Source organism: Cibotium barometz, chromosome 13, assembly GCF_041138505.1.
Source record: "Cibotium barometz isolate CiBa-2024 chromosome 13, ASM4113850v1, whole genome shotgun sequence".
Lineage (NCBI taxonomy): Eukaryota > Viridiplantae > Streptophyta > Polypodiopsida > Cyatheales > Cibotiaceae > Cibotium > Cibotium barometz.
Window position 1 is genome coordinate 46,488,591 of NC_141058.1, and position 21,992 is coordinate 46,510,582.

The 21,992-nt window shown below is 45.6% G+C and overlaps 1 protein-coding gene across 1 annotated transcript in view; it reads left to right on the top strand.

Annotated features, from left to right (window-relative positions):
- The window catches only part of LOC147632750 (AP-1 complex subunit gamma-2-like), a 76,243-nt gene that overhangs the window by 3,960 nt on the left and 50,291 nt on the right, over positions 1 to 21,992 (top strand). Inside the window, exons 2-4 of the mRNA XM_086807599.1 lie at positions 12,498 to 12,800; positions 12,920 to 13,061; positions 13,182 to 13,355. Coding sequence (XP_086663725.1) covers positions 12,498 to 12,800; positions 12,920 to 13,061; positions 13,182 to 13,355 — 619 coding nt within the window. The remainder of the gene's footprint in view (positions 1 to 12,497; positions 12,801 to 12,919; positions 13,062 to 13,181; positions 13,356 to 21,992) is intronic.

The following is a 21,992-nucleotide window of genomic DNA, read 5'->3' on the forward strand; positions in this document are numbered from 1 at the left end:
GAAACCAGCCCCCTGGCCACCCAGGAGAAGAGCACGCAGCCCTGAGCGCTTGCAGTCCAGCCCTCCTATGCACCAAGCGAGAGAGAGAGAAAAGAGCATGTGCCGCAGCTTCAGCCCTCCTCCTACTATTCAGCCCTCAGCTTTTGCGCACATAGAAAAGCGGCCAAAAGCAGCCCGACAGCCCCCTGTTTTCTCCCAAAAAGCAAGAGAGAGAAAGACATTCGTGGGTGGGCCTGCTGAGCTGTGCGCTGCCTTGCAGTCTGTCCGCCTGTGCTCCCTGCAGACCAGCCATCAAGAGAAAGCACCCAAGTCGCAGCGTACCACCCAGCTCGCCAGCCAAAAGCAACACAGTCTGCTGGTCCAACCAGCCTGCCAGCCTTTTTGCAAGGAGAGAGGAGGCATGCTGTTCAGCCCTATGCGCCGCCTGCCATGTCATCTGCTCACCCCTCTCCAAATGAGAGAGAGAGAGAGAGAGAAAAGCCCAAGCGCCTGTGTACCAATAGAGAGTCGCCTCTTTTTTGCTCGCCAGCCCCTCTTTTTCCAAAAAGCACACACGTGGCCCCAATAATAGCATATGGGCCACGTTTACTTTCATAAAGGGCGTTATAATGTTTTTAAAGTTTTTTTCAAACCTTTTGAGTTAAATTCTCTTTGCCCCCTTCACACTTGGGGTTGTCCACAGATGGGTTTCCTTTTTAACTCCAATCTGATGCCATTCACACTGTCCACCATGTCCCCGTGCACACCTGCATACTGTCCAGAGAAAAACACAGGGTCGTGACATACCTCCCTCTTGAAAAATAGCAAGCGTCCTCGATTGCACTCAATGGCGCAGTAAGGCATCTTATGAGCAAAGACTCCCCATATGACAAAAGCAATCATCCTGCACAATATTTCCACACCGTCACGTCAAAGTGGCAAACAACTCTTGCTTGTTCCTTCAGAACTTGCATCAAAAATCTAAAACCAAGTGGAAACACGTTAACTATGTTAGCCAAAAACAAAACCATGCATCATTCTACATATGACACACACATGCATGACACATATATGCAGTCGCAAACAATATGCTCCTCAAAATGCTCTACCTACTCCAAAGTAACAGTCTCAGGGCTGCTCGCAAGCCTTACGCCTATGGGCATCCTGCAGGACCCACGACTGATGGTACCACATGAGCATATGAAAGCACTGAATGCATCAAAACAATACATCCACTAAGTACTTCCCACATATGTCTCATGGCCATCCCGCAGGAGTCACACCCAGTGGTGCATCCATGAACATATTAAAGTACTTGAATCATACCAACATACATGCATCACACGACACAATCCAGAGTATTACCCAAAGTATTCTCAATGGTACCAGGATCCAATGGCACCAGAATACAGTAATACCTCAAAAAGTGTATACATACATGCACAAATAGAGTTCGATCCATATAGCCATGAACCAAACCAACTCTAGGATTGCTTGCAAGACTTATGCCCTCCATAGTGTTATCCATAGTTGCAGTTATAGTTCAAGGTGCGGCCGACTGTGAACCATACCCAACTGTACCATCTCATGTGACTAGTACACAATATCATAGGAGTCCCATAAGCAGATGTACTGTCAGCCTCAGTACCTTCGGGTGAATACAAAGATGTCACCAAGCGACTCCTAGATGACAACTGAGCTTGTCTGTAACAAGGGAGCGGAGGTGCTACCCCCCTCTTGAGCATCATGCAATGCTCCAGACCTATGCTTTGCTGAACCTAAATGAGCCGTAACAAGAGTCGACTCCAACTCAAAGGCATTAGGATAAAGCTGCAATTCCTGAGGTGAATTTGCTAAGTCACCCTCCTCCATCCACTTCGCATCCATCGGTGAATAGTTCTTGAACTTCACAGGACAGCGACGGGAAACTTTACCTTGTAGCTTTCTTTCCTTGTGTGCTAGTATCTGCTCGGGAATAAGAACCTCATCAAGTTCCTCCACTTCCGTCATCTGATACATTCTCAGGCACCCAAAACATGCTTGCACTCCACCCAAGTGGTAAGCACAAGTCCCCAATGAAGCATAGTAGATTACCTTTGCTAAACATAGAAAGAAGCTGCCTTCTGAACCCATGAAGCCTCCGTGAAAATACCACCGGTTACAAAGTGTCGAAAGCCATAGCCTTCAACCCATCTTTTGCACCATAACACTTCAACTGCTGCTTGCTCTTGGCTGACTACTTCTGGTCCTTGGTGTCCTTTCTCCTAAGCTTCATCCTCAACTTTTGCTCTTCACCTCATATAGGCAAAGACACGAAGTCCTGTAGTGCCTCTTTCACTTCCTTTTCACTTTCCACATGTTGAAGCTTTTGATGTGACTCTCATGAGACAACCACGAGCTCACCCCTTAGGAAAGTTGGCAATTGTCTCGACCAGAGCAACCATGGGCTCGCCTACTTGAGAACGTCGACGATGTCCCGGCACTGGAACCATGTCAACCGGCCTCGGTCTTCAGACAAAACCAAGGGCGGTGCAAAAACAAACTTGCACACAAAACACTTCAACACCATCGAGGACCTAGAAAAGGAAAACAAATAGGGGGAGCTAGAGTGCTCCTGCAAACTGTACACGGACATCGATTGGTCCCAAAACGCAGTGGCACCCCTTGCGGTATTTCTTTAATTGATTATAAGAGTTTTGATTACAATAAGGCTGGAAACTCAGCTGTCACAATAGAACTCCTGAAGCTTGCAAATACCCTGCATCATGGCTTCATATCCACTCGGTATCCACAAACAAGTCCAGCCATTGTTCACATCAAAAGACTCACACATTGAGTTTGCATACAGAAGCTTTCTTCCATGATCAGGGCTGCCACAACCATCCATAGCCTCTCACCCTATGAACAACATCACACCCTGACACATCCAGTGCTTTTGCATCACAACACAGACTCCCAAACTGTCTCTCAAAAGAGAACTCGCACCACAGCACAGCATACCATATAGTCGACACACTTGAACCAACCCTCTCTACCTTCCAAGGGTACTATCCATCTCTGTCATGGATTCCCTGTCCCCTACCCAATCAGTAGCAAGGCTGTACCAAACATGTGTCCATTCCTGTACCTTCTGCTTGCATGTGACCTATATCCTAGAGAAACCCAAATACATGTTTCCTTGAGAAACCTACAATCTGTTTCCACATGAAACCCTTAGGCCTGTTTCCCTTTTGAAACTTTTGTCCTGTTTTCATACAGAACCATTCACAGCACCATTCAACAACAGTGCCAACAACGGCATACATCTAGTTACCTGTTCCCTCATGAAACATCTGGAAACATAAAGATGCCCATAACTGTAGGTCCCTCTGTTCCTTTCAAGCAGGAAGAAAACAATCTGTTCCATGAGCACGTAGCCATGCGAGCTTGCATCACTCCCATGCCAAGAAACACTTTCAATTGACCTGTACTTGCAGTTGGAAACCCGAGCACATCGCTGAATTTGCAGCCCATAAACAATCTCAAAATTGCTCATGTTCGTAGCCACATGCACTGCCACAAAACAGTCCATAAACCCTTTCCAAAACAGTCCCGAACCAAAGCAAAGGGAAGCTGAAAGTTCCATCAGTTGAACGCCATCGACGTGATGTCTATGTTCATGAAAAACCAGCCCCTGTCCGCCTTTATGTCCAGTGAAACTAGCCCCCTGGCCACCTAGGAGAAGAGCACGCAGCCCTGAGCGCTTGCAGTCCAGCCCTCCTGTGCACCAAGCGCGAGAGAGAGAGAGAGAGAGAGAGAGAGAGAGAGAGAGAGAAAAGAGCATGTGCCGCAGCTTCAGCCCTCCTCCTACTGTTCGGCCCTCAGCTTTTTCACACATAGAAAAGCGCCCAAAAGCAGCCCGACAGCCCCCTGTTTTCTCCCAAAAAGCAAGAGAGAGAAAGACATTCGTGGGTGGGCCTGCTGAGCTGTGCGTTGCCGTGCAGTCTGTCCGCCTGTGCTCCCTGCTGACCGGCCAGCAAGAGAAAGCACCCAAGTCGCAGCGTACCACCCAGCTCGCCAGCCAAAAGCAACACAGTCTGCTGGTCCAACCAGCCTGCCAGCCTTTTTGCAAGGAGAGAGGAGGCATGCTGTTCAGCCCTATGCGCCTGCCATGTCATCTGCTTGCCCCTCTCCAAATGAGAGAGAGAAAGAGAAAAGCCCAAGCGCCTGTGTACCAATAGAGAGGCGCCTCTTTTCTGCCCGCCAGCCCCTCTTTTTCCAAAAAGCACACACGTGGCCCCAATAATAGTATATGGGCCACGTTTACTCTCATGAAGGGCATTATAATGTTTTTAAAGGTTTTTAAAACCTTTTGAGTTAAAATCTCTTTGCCCCCTTCACACTTGGGGTTGTCCACACATGGGTTTCTTTTTTAACTCCAATCTGATGCCATTCACATTGTCCACCATGTCCTCGTGCACACTTGCATACTGTCCAGAGAAAAACACAGGTTAGTGACATTCCCTGCCAAATCAGCCCCAAAACTGAGCCATAAATCAGCCCTTGAGAACTCTCAATTCAGCCCAAAAACAGAGTAATAAACAGGCCCAAATCTGCCCAAGCCAAACCATGCCAGTAAAATGCTGTAGCCTTCTTGTGTGGAAAATCCCTATTCACACCTTGGTTTTGCCCAGTGTGTGAAACATTGGTCAACACTAGTGAAGGGACCAAATGATGACATTCCTCCGTCTTGTAAAGCAGTTGTCCGCAACCGTATAAACCTGATACCATTGAGATATCCTTCAAGTATAGCAGATGCACTGCCAATCCATGATAGTTCATGATTCTGGCATTAAAGCCATAAATCCAGATCCACGATCTGACACTAGATACGGGCATAAGAGCCAACCGTATCAAGAAAGAAACTTTATTCATATCTTGAGTCAACAACTCTCATAATAACCAGATACAGTACAAGAGCCAACTGTGTCCCGGAATTCCATAATTCTATAAGCCGAATAATAACTAGACACAGGCACAAGAGCCAACTGTGTCCCAAATATCCATAATTCCATATGTAGCTTTAAGTACCTGCAAAAATAAAGAAGCAGCATACATAGTGACAAAACATCTTGCCAGATTGCATAAGGGCACCACCTCTATGATCCATACGCATGCCCAAGCCATATGGTTCACCAAGGTAACAATCCTTACATGTCCTGAGCAAGAGGGGAGAAAACCTCGTATGTGAGGGACTGCAACAAACAATGCTAAGCAATGAATATGAGAGAGGGTAGACCCGGCTATATATATGCCCATGTAGAGGCAGCCGACTAGGTCTACACGACTAGGATAAATCCTCCACGACTAGGATAAATATCCAAGACTCCATAAAACGGGGATAAATATGGGAAAAATATGTGAGGGGTGATCAGTCCCTCTAGCTAACATAGTCAGCCCTAAAGGCTAAAATAGGACACTAAACAGGAAGCCAGTAGCAAGGAGACGATGCCTAACATCCCCTCTCAGCACCGGATGCCAGCAGCAGCAAGGAGACGATGTCTAACATCCCCTCTCAGTACCGGATGTTGAGTGAACTCCAAGAAGCCAGAGACCCCGTCCTTGATCAAAGATGAAAGATTGTAGAAAGAGGTATCAAGAACGCTCCACAAGCAATCTCCTCAGCAACTCAACTACAAAAGCAACAGAACAAGCTGCCAGGTACACCGCTCCTTTGGAAGAAAATAACCATGTAGGTTGCGACGTGCTGCTCCAAAAAATATTTCTAAACCCAAGTGTAAGAACACTCCCTGAAGTCGAATGTCGTGTTTCTAGCCTGGAGAAGGTACGAAAAACCTCAAAACCAACCAAGATCAGATCCTGTAGATAATCAATCCTGGGAGGAGCAAACTGCTCCTCACTGGAACCCTCAAAAGAAATAGAGTCAATTTGCTCCAACTCTGTACCAAGAGTAGCCAAATGCTGTACAAAAGCATCCTCTGAAAGGGTCCGCATCGCAAGATGTAAAGACTCTGGAGAAAAATGGGGTCCATTTGCTCAAACTTCGTACCATGAGTTGCCCAATGCTGTACATAAGCACACTCCACTGAGGAGGGCATCGCAAGATGAAAGGACTCCACATCCCCCTCTGAAAAAAGATGTCGTCGGACTGGTACAAGCCCAACTTGATTCTGATCCAAATCCAAAAAACTCGGGAAGTACCACTGTGCCTCAGGCACGGTTAGCAACCACAGATCCAAAGCATCCCACTGGGTCTAAAAGTCCATCCTCCAAAACAACAAACCTGCACACCGCATCAAAGTGGTAGGGGGAGGGGCATCCTCAGAAGCATCACAAAGAGAGGCAAAGGTAGATTCCTTACAATGAGGAAGGGAAGCAGGAATATAAACTGTCATGGTAACAAGATCCTGAGAATCAGCAACAAACAAGTGATCCATGTGAAAGAATCACACCTCACAGGCAAAACACCCTCCTTTCTTTGCAAACACTGCAAAGAACACAGGCCCGGACAAAGTAAACTTTGCCTAGGATCTCTGAAAAGATCACTACGCTCCTCCAAAATTTGTAAACTCCTATCATAGAAGAAAGTCTCCACAGATACAAAACAGCTCCCGAAACTGATCCTCAAGTGAAGTAGCTAGAGATGGGCCCCCTCTGAGTGTAGAAAACTCCCGTGGGAACCAAAATGCAGCCAAAACACTGCTATCCAACAAAAAAATAGCACTATCCATCGCCAACATCAGGCAAGGAACATGAAGAAACCGGGTAACTCCTGAAGGCCAGGAACAGAACGCAATATATAGATGCTTCAAAATTAGCAAAACGCTGACTGAAATCAGAAATGCAGTGTCCTCCTCAAGTACCAAACTGCCACCAAAGCCACAATCCAAACAAAACACCCCCTCTGCAAGTGATACGTGTCCATTGGAGAAGAAAACGCAGCCAAACAAGGGCTACAAACCTGAAAATTCAGGCCAACCAGTGTCCACACCTTCTATGAGGAAAAACGCTGAAGAGAAGGTACCTTCAGGTCCAACGGAGCCCAGGTGAAGGTAGAGCTACCAGCAAGATCTGTTCAGAAAAACGCAGCAACTATGGCTGCAAATCTGAAAACGCAGAAGTATTTGGGGCAGGAGATACGGCTGAATCTGGAAAAGTAGAAGATATATGGTACCATCAAGTCCCAGAGCAGAAAACATCATCAGAAAACCCTTTGTAGGAGAAAAAACGCAGCAAATATTGCTACTGTCCTGCACAAAACAGGCGGCCAGCACAACAGGGGGAGTAGATGCTGAAGAAAATGCTGCAAAACTTTTTTTAGAAACCACTTGTAGAAAAACGCAGCACACTAGGTACTGTTGCCTTGAAAAACAGAGCAGAAAATAGGTGAGAGGGGGAATCTCAGGGATCAAAACCTCTTATGGATGACCACGGGCTGCAAAGAAAAAACGCCTAGAAGAAGCCAGCGGACCAGCAGCAACCTGAGGGAGAATCCAACACTGTAGATCACCGGCGCTCTGATACCATGATAGAATGTGCTGCGGAAGAAGGGAAAGTGGAAACACAAGGGAGAGAGAGTGAGAAAGAGAGAGAGATGGAGAGGAAACATAGGTGAGAACCTGATCTCAATATCATCATCCAAAGGAATACATGTCCCGAGCAAGAGGGGAGAAAACCTCGTATGTGAGGGACTATAGCAAACAATGCTAAGCAATGAATATGAGAGAGGGTAGACCCGGCTATATATATGCCCATGTAGAGGCAGCCGACTAGGTCTACACGACTAGGATAAATCCTCCACGACTAGGATAAATATCTAAGACTCCATAAAATGGGGATAATTATGGGAAAAATATGTGAGGGGTTACGAGTCCCTCTACCTAACATGGTCAGCCCTAAAGGCTAAAATAGAACACCAAATAGGAAGCCAGCAGCAAGGAGATGATGTCTAACAATACCTGCTTGCCAGGGTTTCCTCTTCCACGAGGCTTGCCAGGGTTTCCCCTTCCACGAGGCTTCACTCACCAGGGCAACTGCCCTTCCATGAGTTCGTGTGACACTCACCAGGGTTACCACCCTTCCATGAGTTCACAGAATTCACTCACCAAGGTTACCACCCTTCCATGAATGAACATGCTCACTAGGGTTTCCCTTTCCACGAGGCTTCACTCACCAGGACAACTGCCCTTCCATGAGTTAATGCGACACTCACTAGGGTTACGACCCTTCCATGAGTTCACAGAAAGAATTCACTCACCAGGGTTACCACCCGTCCATGAATGAACATGCTTGCCAGGGTTTCCCCTTCCACGAGGCTTCACTCACCAAGACAATTTCCCTTCCATGAGTTAATGCGATACTCACTAGGGTTACGACCCTTCCATTAGTTCACAAAAAGAATTCACTCACCCTTCCATGAATGAACATGCTCGCCAGGGTTTCCATGAGGCTTTACTCACCAGGGCAACTGCCCTTCCATGAGTTCACGTCATTACTCACCAAGGCTACGACCCTTCCATGAGTGAATCCAGATCACATGACTCTTGGCATAGACATAAGTCCCCAGCCAACAAGGCGTCATGTCCACACTACTACATGCACTCCATGTCGGTTCCCAGAACATACACTTTGGAGGAGAGACGGTCTCAAGTTCACTCTACCACATGCACTCCATGTTGGTACTCCGACCACACACCTTAGAGGAGAGGTGGGCTCAAGTGCACTCTACCACGTGCACTCTGTGGTGGTATCTTGATCACAGACCTGAAAGGAGAGGTGGGTTGAAGTGTAGAAGATAAGATGAGAATAAGTCACAGGCATAAAGATCTTGGTTCTCCATTAGCATGTCTCCAACAGATAGTTTTACAGGCATTTTAGCCGATAAAAGAATCCATAGATAAATCCCCGATCCATAAGATATCCATAAATTCTAGAAATCCACTGCATCTCGAATAAAGGGAGCCAAAAACATATTCCATCCAAGCAAAGGGAGCCAACAACTTTGTCCATAGTCCGTGGACATATCCGTAAGAAAAACCATATAAACCAGGCTTTTCAACCTTCACCTGAAACAATTCAAGGCAAACAAACAACACAAAATTCTCCTTGTACAGGCATACAAGGGTTAAGTGTCCAAAAACACTTACAAAAATTTGCAAAAAGGAGCAACTTTGCAAAACTCAAAGTCTACTTAGCTTTTCTTTTCCAGGTTCGTCATGAAGCCAAAAGAACTATCTCCTCGTAAGATATCTAGAAATATAGCTCCATATAACTTGTCTGTAAGCTTGATTATAGAATCCACAGTATCCATATGGAAAAAGTGTTGAACTTGGGCACATAAAACCAACTCCATATTTTGAGGATAAAATCTGTGAATCCATAAATCCATAGACCAAGCTGTCTATTGCTCATGCTCATGACTACTTCCACAAGCTCAATAGCCAAAACTGGTGGTCACTGTAGTCCCCACTTCTGATCTTTTCTCTCTCGTTGTTGAAAGGAAGCCTCTTGCTTCCGAGCAAGCCTATGCTCTGATACCACTGTCACAAACGGGGCAGGGAAACTACCCGGAACAATAGAAATAGAATAGACCAACACTTCAAATACTAGAGACAGAGCATCACAACATAGCGGAAGAACCATAAATAACACAATAACACCGCACTAAGCCCGAACGGCCGGCCCCCCTAGGAACTTCTTCATTCACACAGAAGCTTTTACAAGATACCAAGGCGCGGGTGCATACAACACCGGATTTTCCACAAAGCATCAGCACAGATCTTGCCCAGAATTCAGTCTAGAGCCAAGATACAAACATAGCTTCAAAAGCCATCTGATAAACTATCTCATAACAGTCCCATAAACCAGCTCATAATCAGCCGATAAGCTGTCCATAAAACAGCCCGGTACGGAGCTCAAAACAGCCCCGAGTTCCGTGCCAAATCAGCCCCAAAACTGAGCCATAAATCAGCCCTTGAGAACTTTCAATTTAGCCCAAAAACAGCGTCATAAACAGGCCTAAATCTGCCCAGGACAAGGCGGGCGAGAGAGAGAGAGAGAGAGAGAGAGAGAGAGAGAGAGAGAGAGAGAGAGAACTGCTTGTTGTACGGCCAGCACAAGGAAACAACACCAGAAGCTGCTGTACGTCCAGTGCAGGGGGGGGAGAGAGAGAGAGAGAGAGAAAACTGCAGTCATCAAGCCCTGTCTGCATCTATGGAGGCAATCGACCAGCCCTGTAGCATCATTGGAGCAAGTCGGCCAGCCCTATAGGAGCACTGGAGGAAGTCGACCAGCCATGTGGGAGCTATGAAGGAAGTCGACTTGCCAAAATCAGTCCTCTACCTTGCTTTAATAGAGTCGAGTAGCTATATTTGCAGCACTTTTCCCTTTTTGCCCAAAATAGTTGAGCTAGTCCAAAAATATCAACTTTTTAGCTTTCCTTGGCTTGTACTTCAAGTTTTAGCCCAAAAATAACTGAACTTGTCCAAATATATTAGCTTTTATGCTTTTCTTGGCTTGATGCCCAAGTTTCATCTAGGCGCCTTCTTTTGTCCACCTATCCAAGCCCAGAATAATAATATGTCCAGCCTGTCTTTAATGATGTGAGAACATGCCGACTTATAAACATTATAAGTCACTTTATTGGATAAAATCCCATGCTGCACATGCTATATGGCCATCTTTTAGGCCAAACCATGCCAGTAAAATGCTGTAGCCTTCTTGTGTGGAAAATCCCTATTCACACCTTGGTTTCGTCCAGTGTGTGAAACATTGGTCAAGATTGGTGAAGGGACCAAATGATGACAGTAGCAACACAGTAGCCGTACCCACACGTGTGATAGCTGCCTGTGTTTTCTCTCTATCAGTTCTGCTCGTGCAACGGGCAGATTTGGGGCTAATTTTGGGACTGTTTTGGACAGATTTGGGACTGTTTTTAGACAGCTGTTGATATTGTTTTGTGCTAGAAGCTTGGTGTGAATCTTGTATATGCTCTGTGGAAGGTTGCTCCGTTTTCAGTGGAAAGTCTGGTGCATGATCTGCACCCTCACCTTGAGTTCTTGTAAAGCTTCTATTGAATAAAGTTGTTCCTACGGGGGGCCTGCCGTTCTTGCTGTCTTTATATTTTTGTGGCTTCCTTCTGTGTTTATACTCTGTTTGCTATATTTGAATTGTTTGTCTATTGTTCCGGATCTCTAGTCGGTTACAGTTGGTGTACCTGCTTACGTGGAGCTGTCGCAGAGCTGCACAGGGTGTGTTGGACAACAAGTGGTGCATAGAGCAGCATGCAGGCATGTTTGAGTATGAGTACAACTTTGCAGGTGTATGAACGGCAAGCGCATGGTTTATGGACAACATGTACGGCTTTGCACATGTGTGCGGTTGGGTATGGGCTGATGCGTGTACGGATGGATGAAGTTTTTTTTTTCTGCTACGCAAAGCTTAGACAAGGCAAGTGAAACCTTGGGCTCTGATACCAAATCTTGGGATTACGGTTAGGGTTTGCGTCAATGCACAACACAGTGTGAAGTAGTCGTGAGCAAGGGGGCACAATACTCTAATGATTGAGCGTATCACAATGCTAGTACAAAAGATAAGTGAGAGTGACCTGAAGTACAAAAGTCACTTCACCCACACTCCCAAAAGTGAGATAAGAGTGTTCCTGTGTACGGGAGGAAAAACCTTCTAATGAGGGAAAAAGTGCCCTGGCTAGTCCTAGAGTCACACCACTAACCAATGACATAGATGTCTACACCTCTTCCCTCCTCTTCTCTTCTCCTTAACGGGGGATCCTTTGTAGACTATTTGTTTTAATGTCTTTGAGAGTGCAAAGGTGCAAGGTAAAGGCTGAGGAAAATTGAGCAGCAAATACCTCAGTTGAGCTCTTTGATTGTATTGATGGGGAAAGACGCAAATATGTGGGAAAGCTTCTATCAGGATGGTGCTACAGCCCAATTCGCCACAACGACATGTATTTTGAGGCTAGGCTTATACCTAGGGGCAAGTGCACATTCCTCATAGGAGGATCGAGTCCCAAGATGAGGCCTAGACCTTGAGCTCTAGCCGCACACCTTGGAGGGGTGGGCTGCAGTGGTATGGGATGCCTTGTCTGGGTGAGTAGTGAGGTTTTATGGTGTTGGTCTAGCCTCATAGCTTGGGGGTGCTTTAAAGGAGCTATGGTTGGGAGGCAGGCACCATCTTGTGTGTGTTTGTTCGTGTGTTTGTGTGCAGGGATGCTCAGGAGATCAAAGGGCATGCATCTAGTCTAATTCTTATGCATTCTCTAGGTGACAGCACTCATTGTCTGTCTATTTATCAATGGGGCTTACAAATGAGGCAATGTCTGCTAACCCTAATTCTAGTGTATTTGAGTAGACGTAACACAAAGGATTTAGCGTGGTCAAGAAGAAATAACTTGTGCAAAAACAAAGCAGTTGAGCTTAAGAGGAGGAGGTTTAACGTGGCCTGGGTAAGTGCTTTTGTATTTGCAACTCCATGATTCTTTTTGTTATTTTTAACAGGGATATGATACGCGCGATTAGAGCATGTAAAACTGCAGCTGAAGAACGGGCTGTTGTAAAAAAGGAGTGTGCAGCTCTACGCACTGCTTTCAATGAGAATGAGCAGGGCTACAGTCATCGTAATTTGGCTAAGCTTATGTTTATACACATGCTTGGCTATCCTACACACTTTGGACAAATGGAGTGCCTGAAGTTGATCGCCTCTTCGGGTTTCCCAGAAAAACGAATAGGTTATCTTGGGCTGATGCTACTTTTGGATGAAAGACAGGAAGTGCTGATGCTGGTGACAAATTCTTTGAAAAAGTATGTTAAGAATGCCCGCACCTTGTTTGTATCCTTTGACTACCACTCACTCGCTCACATGTAGGCATGCACGCTAAGCACATACCCCTTTGACCTTTGTGGGATCTTCATTTTCACAGTGATCTAAATCACAGTAATCAGTTCATAGTTGGCCTTGCTCTTTGTGCCTTGGGTAATATCTGCTCAGCTGAAATGGCTCGTGATCTTGCCGGCGAAGTTGAAAAGCTTCTCCAAAGCAGCAATTCCTATATCAGAAAGAAGGTGATGATTCAAAGGATATACAGAGTTGCTTTGTGTGCTTATTTTAATGCATGCATTCATGGAATCTCTCTTGAAAGTTAATGTTTTCTTTGTTGGGTTGTGGGTGCAACTGCACTACAGGCAGCTCTATGTTCTGTGCGCATATTGCGGAAGGTTCCAGACCTTGCAGACAATTTCCTGAAGCCTGCAACTGCACTGCTTTCTGATAAACATCATGGAGCTCTCATTGCAGGAGTGAAGCTGTGTATGGAACTATGCAAGGCAAATATGGCTGCACTTGAACACTTCCGAAAGGTCAAGCCGTTATGTTTTTGCCACCGATGCTATGATACAGCCACACTTGATTGTCTGTGCTTTTGAATTCTAAATGGCTGACTTGGTCATATGCCATGATGGAAACTAGCAATGCTACTTTGTGTTTAACGGTGTGGATATTGAGGTAGAGTTGTTTTTGTGCACCTTCTCTCAATGTAATTAGGGAAGCTGTAGCACTTAATTTAAGGGCATACTCCCCTTACCTTTGGGAGTTACGGTGATCTCTGCATGTGTTGTATAATGCCATTGCCATGGGTTCCTTTAAGTTTTGGATATTAACACCTAAATCAGAACCGAGTTTTTGGCGTCAGGTTTTTAAAATGCCATAGAAGTGTGATAAGTTTTAAAAGACGACTTTCAAATTTGGAATGTTAAAAGGTGATTTTTTCACAACAAAGTCTGCTTGAATGCCCATCCTTTCACGTTTAGATGTTTTGGTCTGCTAGATTCTCTTTGAATAATACTGCTGTTAAGAGTTGAGGCAAGGCATTTGATATGCATCCTTATAGGAGGATGGTTGTTGGAGAAGTTTACATGGAGGAAATCCAAGCAAAGCCTTGCAGGCTTCACCTCTTCTGCTAGTATTCTTTTATAGATTTTGTAGTTTATTTGTTGATGTTCCCCATATATGCTTTTTAAGCATTTGGGAAATAATTCATCCATGAATCATATGACTATGCTATGCTGGCCTTGAATTTTAACAAACCCAAGCTTTAAGTTTTCAGCTTCCAAGCAGTTTGGTCCGAGGTGTTGCTTTAGAGTAGAGGATGTCGTTGCTTATATCGATGGTGGTGGGTGGCTGCTACCGAAGGGGTGGGCATACACATTGTCATGCTTGGAACACAATCATTGCAAAAGGAGGTGAGAGTTGTGAAGTCAAACCTTGTGTTGAAAGGCAGCCATTCACCAATTTTCCAATTTCCTCCTTTGATTGGCATGCATTGCTCTAACCTCTCAACCAAGGCTCACCACTTGGTTGAAGTCCCTTCATAATCTACATGATAAGCAAGGTTCTTCTCTTCTGAGCCTTCTAGAGTCTTTTTAGCTCTTCTTTTAAAAGTTACTCAAGCTTGGGTGTTCATGCTTATCGAGAGAACTCGTCCATTGTGGACAGGTACTGCTTCGGTTGCAACATGTATATCTTAAATGGCTAAGAAATTAGCAAGCAAAAAATTTGTGGCTGTTCAGTTTTGATAGAAAACAAAAAACGTTTTTGGTTTTATTTTTAAGCTCATCTGAAGGTGGATCCATTTCTGGCTTTCCTTGAACCTATGAAGTTTTTAAAGGCATGACAGGACTTGTATTTTCAAGATTGCCATGCGTCTATAGAATCTAGAGGGCTAGGCCAGTGTTTTAGGTGGCCAATTTGAAGAGGGAAGGCGTAGGGGACACTTAAGGCATTAATTAGATTGCTAAGGTGGAGGACCCATAAGGTGGTTTTAGCCTCAGGATTATGTCTGATCTTTCCATATTGTCAGTTATATAGGAACCGGCTTAATCACAAGCCACCGTTCCTACAGGACTATCTGAGTGGAACAAAAGACTAAGTCAAAACCAAATCCTCGTTGTGAGGAACCCAACAACCTCTCAATCTCCAACTTTCACGGAATTGGATAACCTGAAATCACAGAGATAGTTGTTGTAGCTAATCATATTACCTATCCACACCAAGATTGTTGGGAATCAAGGTCTTACCTATGTGTGTGTGAACCACCTCTTAGAGGAGTCACAAATAATATTAGATATTTGTGTGTACTATGACATATGCAGTGATGTCACACAGGCAACATTTGTACTTATAAAAGTTGTGTGTGTGAACTACCTCTTAGAGGAGTCACAAGTAATATCTAGATATTTGTGTGTACTATGACATATGCAGTGATGTAACACAGGCAACCTTTGTACTTATAAAAGGTACTCGTACTCCATTGAAATAATCAAGCAACCATCACATCTTACAGTCGTGTACTCTCTCTCTCTAGCATTGTACTTTCTCTTCTCTCTCTCTCTATCTCTGTCGTCTGCATATCCATAGCCATGGCATCTGTGTATGAGCCTCCATAGGTGCTTAACCCTAGCCCTAGCAGCTGTGCACCAACAATTGGTATCAGAGCATACCTTCCTCCCACCTGTGTGCGCCATCTTGCCATTCTCATAACCGCTGCCTCCACTATGTAGTGCCCGACTGTGTGCTCTTACTCGCTTGTGTTCATGCAAAAACTACCAGCTCTGCATACTACAGCAACCCCCTTCGAAGTTTGCATCACCCTCTACTACTGCTGTCCCACCTGCTCACAGCATCCACTGTGCCATCTGTGCAGCTGTACCTCGCCATCAGAGCCTGTATTCTATTGTGCATCAGACAAGCGACATCACCTACAGCAGCTCCTTCCTCGTCCATCTTCACCTGCCATTACTGCCTGCCGTTGTGCTTCATTTCTGCTGCTCGACCAACGTCACCTGAGCTCTGGTCCACATCAGCAGCCCCGTGGCTTTCACATAAGGCTTTAAGACTTAGAGTAAGGCTTAATAAAGCCTTATTAAAAAGATTTGGAGACGGCCCGACAGCACGACACTCAAAGAAGCTGTACTTGCATCCCGAGAGAAGAAGAAAGGGGAACCTGTATCGAATCAACAAAGTGCTTCATCTCAGGTCATTTTGGGGCTTTTCCATTTTTTTGAAAATCTTGCTTAATCAAAGCATTAGTCTCAAGTGTTACGTCATTATTCAAAATTGAAAGCATATATGAAGCGTTATAGTGTTGCTCTAGCCTCCTACAACATCATTTTCAAAAACCTCCAAATTCAAAAACCCTAATTTCTAAAAACCCTAATTTTTAGGCTTTTTTTTTCAAAAATGAAAGTACATTTATGGCATTGAGCTCATGCTCTACCTTGCTAGAGCATTAAATTGAAAAAGCCCCTTGGTTGAAAACCTTAATTTTTTAGGGTTTCATAAGCTAAAAATCATTTTTGGAAATTTGGGCATTTAGCACCATCTCTGAAAGGCTAGATCATCATTTATAAGAGCTAAGACTCCTTGTCTCCATCATGATGGGTGCACATTTGTTCATTGAAAAGTTTGACGGAGACAACTTTCATACCTGGCAAACCGAGTTGAAATTCAGCTTGATGCGTGAAGGTCTCTGGCCTTTCATTGGGAGGGAGGATGAGATTCCTAAAGCTGAAGGTGAAGCCCAGAGAGCTTGGAAGCTCCAAGATCAAAAAGCCTTTGGCCTCATAGCCCTATGCTTGTCCGACAACTTCATACATCATGTCGTTGATCTCCCGACTTCTAAAGAAGCTTATGAAATACTAGATAAACTCTTTGGAGCACAAGGTAAGAACTCTAAAGACTCTCTGCAAATAGAGTTCTATGGTATTCACATGAGAGCTTTGATGCTCATGCGAACCGGATGAAATCCTTGATGAACCAGCTTGTTGCACTCAAGCCAAGGTGGAAAAGCATTTGGTTGTAGTAGTCTTGATCAAATCAATGCCTGAAGATTCTTACGAAAACCTCATCACGATGCTGAAGAATCTCCCAGACCTCACCTTTGACGGAGTAATCAACTACTTCAAAGAAGAAGAAAAGAAGTTCAAGAACAAGTCAGTACAAGGAGACAGCTCCTTTACAAAGAAGAACTTGAAAGATGCAAAGTGTTCCCGCTGTGGCAGAAACAACCATATAGAAAAAGACTCTTACTCAAAGAAGCCATGCAAACATTGTGGGAAAAACAACCACAATGAGAAGTATTGCCTACCACAAAAACAAAAAGGAATTGCCAACATCACCGAGGAGACAGAGCCTTCCACACAGAAAACCAACTTTATTGCTGAAGATTGGGCTTTTTAAAGTCCACTAAAAAGAGAAGAAGAAGAGTTTTGTGTTGTGTTCAGTTGTGTGTTCTTTCTTTCAGTTGTATCAATGTCCTGATCTTGTGTGTACTACTCCCAAGGGATCCCATTACTGGCATGTGAAACTAAGAGTTATGTGGTTTATCCTGGTCTAGAAAACTGCCATGAAAAACCATGACCTAGATTTATCCTTGACATAGAATGAGGTAATCCCTTGAGGGGGGGGATTGTTGGGAATGAAGGTCTTACCTATGTGTGATCAGCCTCTAGAAGGCTTATGTGTTTGTGTGTGTGTGAACTACCTCTTAGAGGAGTCACAAATAATATTTAGATATTTGTGTGTACTATGACATATGCAGTGATGTCACACATGCAACCTTAGTACTTACAAAAGGTACTTGTACTCCATTGAAATAATCAAGCAACCATCACATCTTACAGTCGTGTACTCGTTCTCTCTCTAGCATTGTACTTTCTCTTCTCACTCTCTCTCTATGCACTAAGCTGTGGCTTTTTGATAGGCTGGTCACATCGGCGATGCTATATGGAGTACAGATCTAGGGGCCTAGCCTAGATCGTCACAGTCGATCAGGACGCACATAGGATGGATGGAGATCGATGGAGAGACCACTTGTGTCCATGATCTCCAGGATGATTCGGGCTAAGGCCTCGGTACCCCATGAGATTATCAGAGCCGAGATGGGAGCACCACCGATCGTAGTCGAGGCTCTTGCCAGATCAGTGTCCTTCATTCATAGCACCTGGGAGCTTCCTCGACACCGGTATGCACGACTTGCTTTAGAGTCCTCTCATCAGCTAGCCATGAAGGGAGACACTTCATGGTGGTATGCACAGATAGCATCTTGGTTTCAGCTCCATGGGTTCAGTTTAGACAGACTTCCACCCTTCCAGTACTCTCTGGAGGCACCCTCTCTCACCTTGACACATTCTGAGATTAGTAGAGTCATCAGACAGGACCTCATTCATCTGGACACTAGGAGGACATGGCTAGAGCCCTCACAGGAGTTGGGGACGAAGATGGCTTTCTGTAGAGACCATCTCTCCGCCACCACTGAGGATGGCTTTATACTTAGACCAAGCTACATGGATACCCATCTGTCTCATGGATTGAGGTGCGCCATTGGGCAGACTCGCACCTCTTCACATCAGTTAGAGATAGAGACAGGCAGTAGAGGCATACCTCCAGGGGACAGGATTTGTCAGATTTGTTGGATAGAGCCATAGACGGAGGAGCACTACATCTGTCGTTGCACAGCATATTATGAGATTCGAGGGCGCTACCATTGCCTTTTCAGAGAGGGATTTGGACCACTAGCTAGAGTCATGGACTATTGTGATCAGAGATGCTTGGGTTTTTCTCTCCCGGAGATCCGCAAACTCAGAGAGTCCATTATCAGGAGTAGACGCCCGACTGGTAGGGAGTCCTCACAGAGACAGATTACTGACTTCTTTAGAGGGACTACCCGGGAGGACACACAGCCGACAGCCCAGTAGGAGGCACCCCGTGGGACTCTAGTTGAGAGAGCTATCCAGTTGGGCAGATCCAGACACCCGAGGGTTCGCGGATCCTCACATCGGAGACTGTGCCTACACCGGATGATTCAGAGCATCATTGCGAAGCATTGGGCTTGTCCGACCAAGCATCTCACTACGGCAGATATCCAGGCCATCCGGTAGAGACCCATGCTTGTCACATGCACTCTGCACTCAGTGCATGGTGACAAGATGGCTCATCATCAGAAGTGCAGCAGTTGTACAGTTTTAGAACCCAATAGGATGATAATTGTCGTACGCCGTGACCCCATTGTACATCCTCAGTCCAGGATAAGTCAGGCACGAGCTACGTAGGTCATTCCTCAGCCTTAGTGGGTCAGTCAGTCAGTCAAGTCCCTCAACCCACTTGGAGAGAATCATTCATGCATGTAGAGTCAGTAGAAGCCTTAGGGTTTGCATCAGAAAGCACTCTGCATCTTGCATAATATGCATTCATATGCCTGTGCATCATTTAGAACATCCCCGAAGCCTTAGGGAATTTATTGGGATTTATCTGGTATTTTTTCCATATTTATTAGTATTTATTTAGCATGATTTGCATTATTGGGCATTTATAAATATAAAACTTTATTAAATGACCAACCTCCAGTTAGTATAAATAGGCTTGCCTAGAGCCTATTTTCTCATTCAGTCTTCATTGTGCTAAGAGCTCTCCTCCTCCTTGCTTTCAGTCCAAGACTAATCGAGCCCTAGAGCCCATAAGCTTGCTTCTCCAGCCCCTTGAGAAACCCTAGCTTCAGTCAGCCCTAGGCGCCTGCTATCAGCCTCCAATCAGCCTGTTTTCAGCACCAAAGCAGCCCTGATTCAGTCCTCTACAGTCTCCAATTCAGCAGTACATGCATGCGTTTCTGTCTAGCAGCCTCAGGACCTCAGCGTTTCTGTCCAGCAGCTTCAGAACACCTGTGTTTTGCAGTCCAGCAGCCCTACAGGTCTGCATTTCAGTTCCTCAGCACCCCTACACTTCAGCCCTGATTCAGTCCTCTACAGTCTCCAATTCAGCAGTACATGCATGCGTTTCTGTCTAGCAGCCTCAGGACCTCAGCGTTTCTGTCCAGCAGCTTCAGAACACCTGCGTTTTGCAGTCCAGCAGCCCTACAGGTCTGCGTTTCAGTTCCTCAGCACCCCTACACTTCAGCGTTTCTGTCCACAGCAGTTTCCAGCCCTGAAGGTTCAGTCTACAGCAGTTTCCAGCCCTGAATCTGTTGGTTGCATCAGTGTCCAGCCTTCTATGCATCATCCACACATGCATCAGTCATCTGGTGAAGGTAACACAGCATTCATATGTGTTTTCAGCATTCTAACATAGTGTAGAACAGTCCACCTTCTTCTTCTTTGAGCCTCAGGTGTGCAGCCCTTCCTCATGCCCTTGGGAAGAGTGCATAGGCTCGAGATCAAGTCATTGAGGTGTTTCTACAGCAGTGTACAGATCAGCCGCTCTCCGATCCTCCGAGATCTTGCGTTTGGCTTATCTACAGTCCAAAGTCATTCTCTCTAAAGAAATAAAGCAAATACTATCTCGTTATCGGGATAGGGGGCCCTTTAGTGGGTAATTCGGGACCCAATCTGGTGTACAGTTCTCATATATATCTCTCTCATCTCTTTAAAGTTTGAAGTATTGAAATGGATTGCTAAACTCACGAAACTCAGGATACAGAAGACGGTGTGAGCATATTGTCTGACAGGATCTTCCAATACAAAGTCTTCGGCTGCATAGCACATTGGTATCAGATTCAGATAGTCCACACACACCGTATCCTAGCGTGGGGGCATCCTTGGATGGTTAGATTGCGTTCCGGCACGACCACCGACTTCAGCATCATGTCTACAGGAGAGAGTACTCATCAGCCGGAAGACGTCTCCCCCGAAGGAGACCTTGTTCTTCCGCCTACAGCAGACACCATAGCTCTTCTTAGAGCTCAGAACCAGCTACTCATGGAGCGTCTCCAACTCTTGGAGGCAGCAGCAGCACGTCCTTCTACACCTCCAACTGCACCCGACTACATCTCCCTCTTCTTTCAGATGGAACAACAAAGGAGAGAGGACGAGGCCCGAAGGAGAAGAGAAAAAGAAGAAAGACGGGACTATGAGGAAGCCCAACGCAGGATCGACGAAGACCGGCGTCAGGCTGAACTCGCCGCTCGGGAACACCAACGTGAGCTTGATCGAGAACGTATGTTACTCGAACACCAACAGGAAAAGGAGGCCATACACTTGAGGTATCAGCAGCTCTCCTCAGTCTCCCCAGTCATAGGTGTCACCAGCTAGCAGCCCGTAGCAGCATCAACCACCATCATTCGCAGTCAACCAAATTTCAGTAAGTATGATGGTAAGTGTGATCATTCTTCAGTTAATCAATTTATTCATCAGTTTAATGCTCATTTTCCTTTAGCTAAGATCACAGACCCACAAGACAAAGTCCACTTAGTGGCTCCCCATCTCACTGGTGAGGCAGTCACTTGGTGGCAGCATTGGTCTAGTATTCATACAGACCAGGCCACAGGTGTCACAGCCTTTGACTGGGACTCCAACATTCGGTTCACAGTTCGTAACTTTGAACCAAGTACATATGACCGGGCTCTGACTCTCGCTCAGAATGAAGAAATGAAGCTTAACGGGGGCAAGCCCAAGCAGACATCTCAGTCCAGTACCAAACCCCAGCAGCAGCAATCAGCTGCACAGACAGGGAAAGGTAACGCATCTTCTAAAGATGCTAAGAAGGACAGCATTAATAGCTCCAGTTCAGGGGGTAAGAAGGATAAAGAACCTAAGAAAACCCCTGATGAAAAGGCTAAAGCAGGCATTACTGGAGGTTATCTTCCTCCAGAGGAGCAAAGGAAGTACCAGTCAGAAAATAGATGTTTTTTCTGTCATATTATAGGGCATCGTAAGAAGGATTGCCACAAATGGCAAGCGGCACAAGCTGCCAAAGCTCCTTCTGCCACAGTTGCCACAGCCTCCCCAGCTCCTCCAGCCCCGCCTACTACCTCAAATGCAGTTCAACTTTTACCTTCCATGCATCCTATGCCATCCGTGGTATTTGATGCTAAGCAGGAGGGTGAGAGCGATGCTGCTCAGAAGAGCCTCATCCGAGCTTATGGCTCTGCCCAGGGCCGACAGTTTGTAGTCCTTTTCGATATGGGCAGTTCTGAAGACGCCATCTCTCCCTAATTGGCTAATAAATTG